The sequence below is a fragment of the Protomyctophum parallelum genome (assembly GCF_964188405.1).
Source record: "Protomyctophum parallelum genome assembly, chromosome: 1".
Classification (NCBI taxonomy): Eukaryota; Metazoa; Chordata; class Actinopteri; order Myctophiformes; family Myctophidae; genus Protomyctophum; species Protomyctophum parallelum.
Window position 1 is genome coordinate 10,291,343 of NC_139697.1, and position 2,486 is coordinate 10,293,828.

At 48.4% G+C, this 2,486-nt stretch overlaps 2 protein-coding genes across 2 annotated transcripts; both read right to left on the minus strand.

The window, feature by feature from the left end:
* Positions 1 to 230: 230 nt before the first annotated feature.
* Positions 231 to 826, minus strand: LOC310863778 (large ribosomal subunit protein uL5-like; the record flags this gene model as incomplete). Its single annotated transcript, XM_083772273.1, has 1 exon — positions 231 to 826. The coding sequence occupies one exon, from the start codon at positions 824 to 826 to the stop codon at positions 290 to 292; it is 537 nt and encodes a 178-aa protein (XP_083628399.1). The 3' UTR covers positions 231 to 289.
* Positions 827 to 1,709: 883 nt separating this feature from the next.
* Positions 1,710 to 2,151, minus strand: LOC310867994 (large ribosomal subunit protein eL32). Its single transcript, XM_083778198.1, has one exon. It carries the CDS (start codon positions 2,126 to 2,128, stop codon positions 1,721 to 1,723), a length of 408 nt encoding a protein of 135 aa, XP_083634324.1. The 5' UTR covers positions 2,129 to 2,151; the 3' UTR covers positions 1,710 to 1,720.
* Between the last annotated feature and the right edge of the window lie 335 nt (positions 2,152 to 2,486).

Below are 2,486 nucleotides of genomic sequence, written 5' to 3' on the forward strand. Positions count from 1 at the left end.
CGGTGGCGCCCCCAGCCCGTAGGAGTGGCTTTGCTAAACCCCACCGGTGGCGCCCCCAGCCCGTAGGAGTGGCTTTGCTAAACCCCACCGGTGGCGCCCCCAGCCCGTAGGAGGAGTGGCTTCGCTAAACCCCACCTCAAAAGCGATTGTCCAATGCCAATCCAAATTGTTTATCAACCATTGCTAAGGATGGCAAGCATTCGTCACCTCATTTTTTTTCTTTTATTTATTTGTATTTTTATCCTTTTATTAGTTTGTTACAAACAACAGTCAAAAAGGTGGTGGTCCTTTACTTTCCGGGAAGGAGGATGCCATCATATTTCTGCTGGAACCAGCGCAGGGACTCCTCCTTGCGGATACGGTGCTTGTAACCGATGCGGCCTCTTTTCCGCTTCTTTTCAGCAACTCTGAAACCAGGCCTGCCCAGGACCACGTAGAAGTCCAGTCCGTAGATACCAATGCTGGGGTCATACTTGATGCCCAGATCAATGTGTTCCTGGATGCCGAAACCAAAATTCCCCGTATCGGAGAAGTTGTTCTTCCTCAACTCGTACTCGCGCACCTTGAGTCCTTTCTCCAGGATTTCCTCTGCCTTGGCGCCACGGACGGTACAATGGACGGCGATCTTTTCATTCCTGCGGATACCGAAGGATCGCACGGTGTAGCGGGCCTTTGAGAAGACCGGGGTCTGTCCTGTGAGCTGCTCCAGGACCTTAGCAGCACGGGTCAGTCTGTCTCCAGACTCCCCGACGCAGATGTTGAGGCAGAGCTTGCGAATGCGAAGCTCCTTCATGGGGTTCTCCTTCTTCTCGCCCTGGTCCGCCATGTTTGATCACTTAGAAGAGCTTTGATCGTCACCTCATTAGCTGTCGACGTTATTTCCTTCTTTTATGCTGTTCAGTCTGCTGTCAGAGTGATGTGTCGTTATCCCCATATAAGGAGATCCAGATACTGTCAGAGTGATGTGTCGTTATCCCCATATAAGGAGATCCAGATACTGTCAGAGTGATGTGTCGTTATTCCCACCTGATGATCCAAATGATGACGTCAGTGTTGATCTCGTGTCTCGTGCCAAGTACCTGGAGTCTAGAGTGGGAGTTTCTCCATAAACCCCTCGTTCATTATAGATGCGTGTCATGATTACATTTTAACCCCTTTTGGTGTTTTAAGCAATATGTTATACTTTAGCTATTTATTTTTTTATCGTGAAAATGCTGCACACATCTTTGAATATATATTCTTTCAGAGCAAACATTTTTTACTTGTGTCTTTGCTTCTGGGGGGTTCCTGGAACAACATATATTCAGATGGGGGTGGGTGGCCAATTACATATATTTTTGGGGGTCCTTGACATGAAAATGTTCAAGAACGACTGACACAGAAACATGAGGTTTTTCTGAAAACTGCCAGGATTTAGAAGGCATTTGTAGAACCGTCCTCAGGTCTAAATGGGTTAACCCATTTTGGGCGGGAACATAAACATTATGTTATAATCTAGCTATTGAAAAATAGCAGATCTACAAGCTCATAGCACGCCACCGAGTGGCGCACTATGAGCTTGTAGGTCTGCTATTTTATCGTTTTTCTGCTATAAATCGTGAAAATTATTTTTATTCAGAAAACTGTCAGGATTTAGAAGACATTTGTAGAACCGTCCTCAGGTCAAAATGAGGTAAAGACCTTTTTTTTTATTGTGAAAATAATGCATCAGGCAGAGGATCTACTCGTTCTCCTCGCTGCGCAGCCTGGCGTTGGGGTTGGTGATCTTGATGGCGAGCTGCGCCGCTCTCTCAACGATCAGCTTCCTGTTCTTGGAGGAGACGTTGTGGGCGATCTCTGCACAGAAGGTCTTGTTGCTCATCATGAGCACCTCCAGCTCCTTCATGTTGTTGACCAGGAACTTCTTGAAGCCGCTGGGCAGCATGTGTTTGGTCTTCTTGTTGGAGCCGTAGCCGATGTTGGGCATCAGCATCTGGCCCTTGAAGCGCCTGCGGACCCTGTTGTCGATGCCCCGGGGCTTACGCCAGCTTTTCGCGATCTTGACATATCTGTCGGACTGATGGCGGATGAACTTCTTGGTGCGTTTCTTTACGATCTTGGGTCTAGTGAGGGGTCTGAGGGCTCCCATGGTGACCGCCGAGCTAAACGCCGAAAAGGGACGGTGGCGGAAAGGAAAGAAAAGGCCATATGTGGTTTCTACATTTAGTCTGATGTCATCGCTGATGACATTAGTCTGATGTCATCGCTGGATATCGCTGTTGTCTCCATACATGGGGATATAGGTTGTCCCCATATATGGAGCTCTATAGGTGAAAGCCTTCATAACAGCCACCCCCAGATTTCCCATGGAAATCTGTACCATATCAAGAAGGCTTGAACAGTTATATGTCGGCCCTTCGAGCCACCCCATTGGAAGCGTACCTGGACCTTCGGGCCCCCCTTGTACGCTGCATATTTGGCCAGTGCACGCTTCTCGCCCTCAGGCG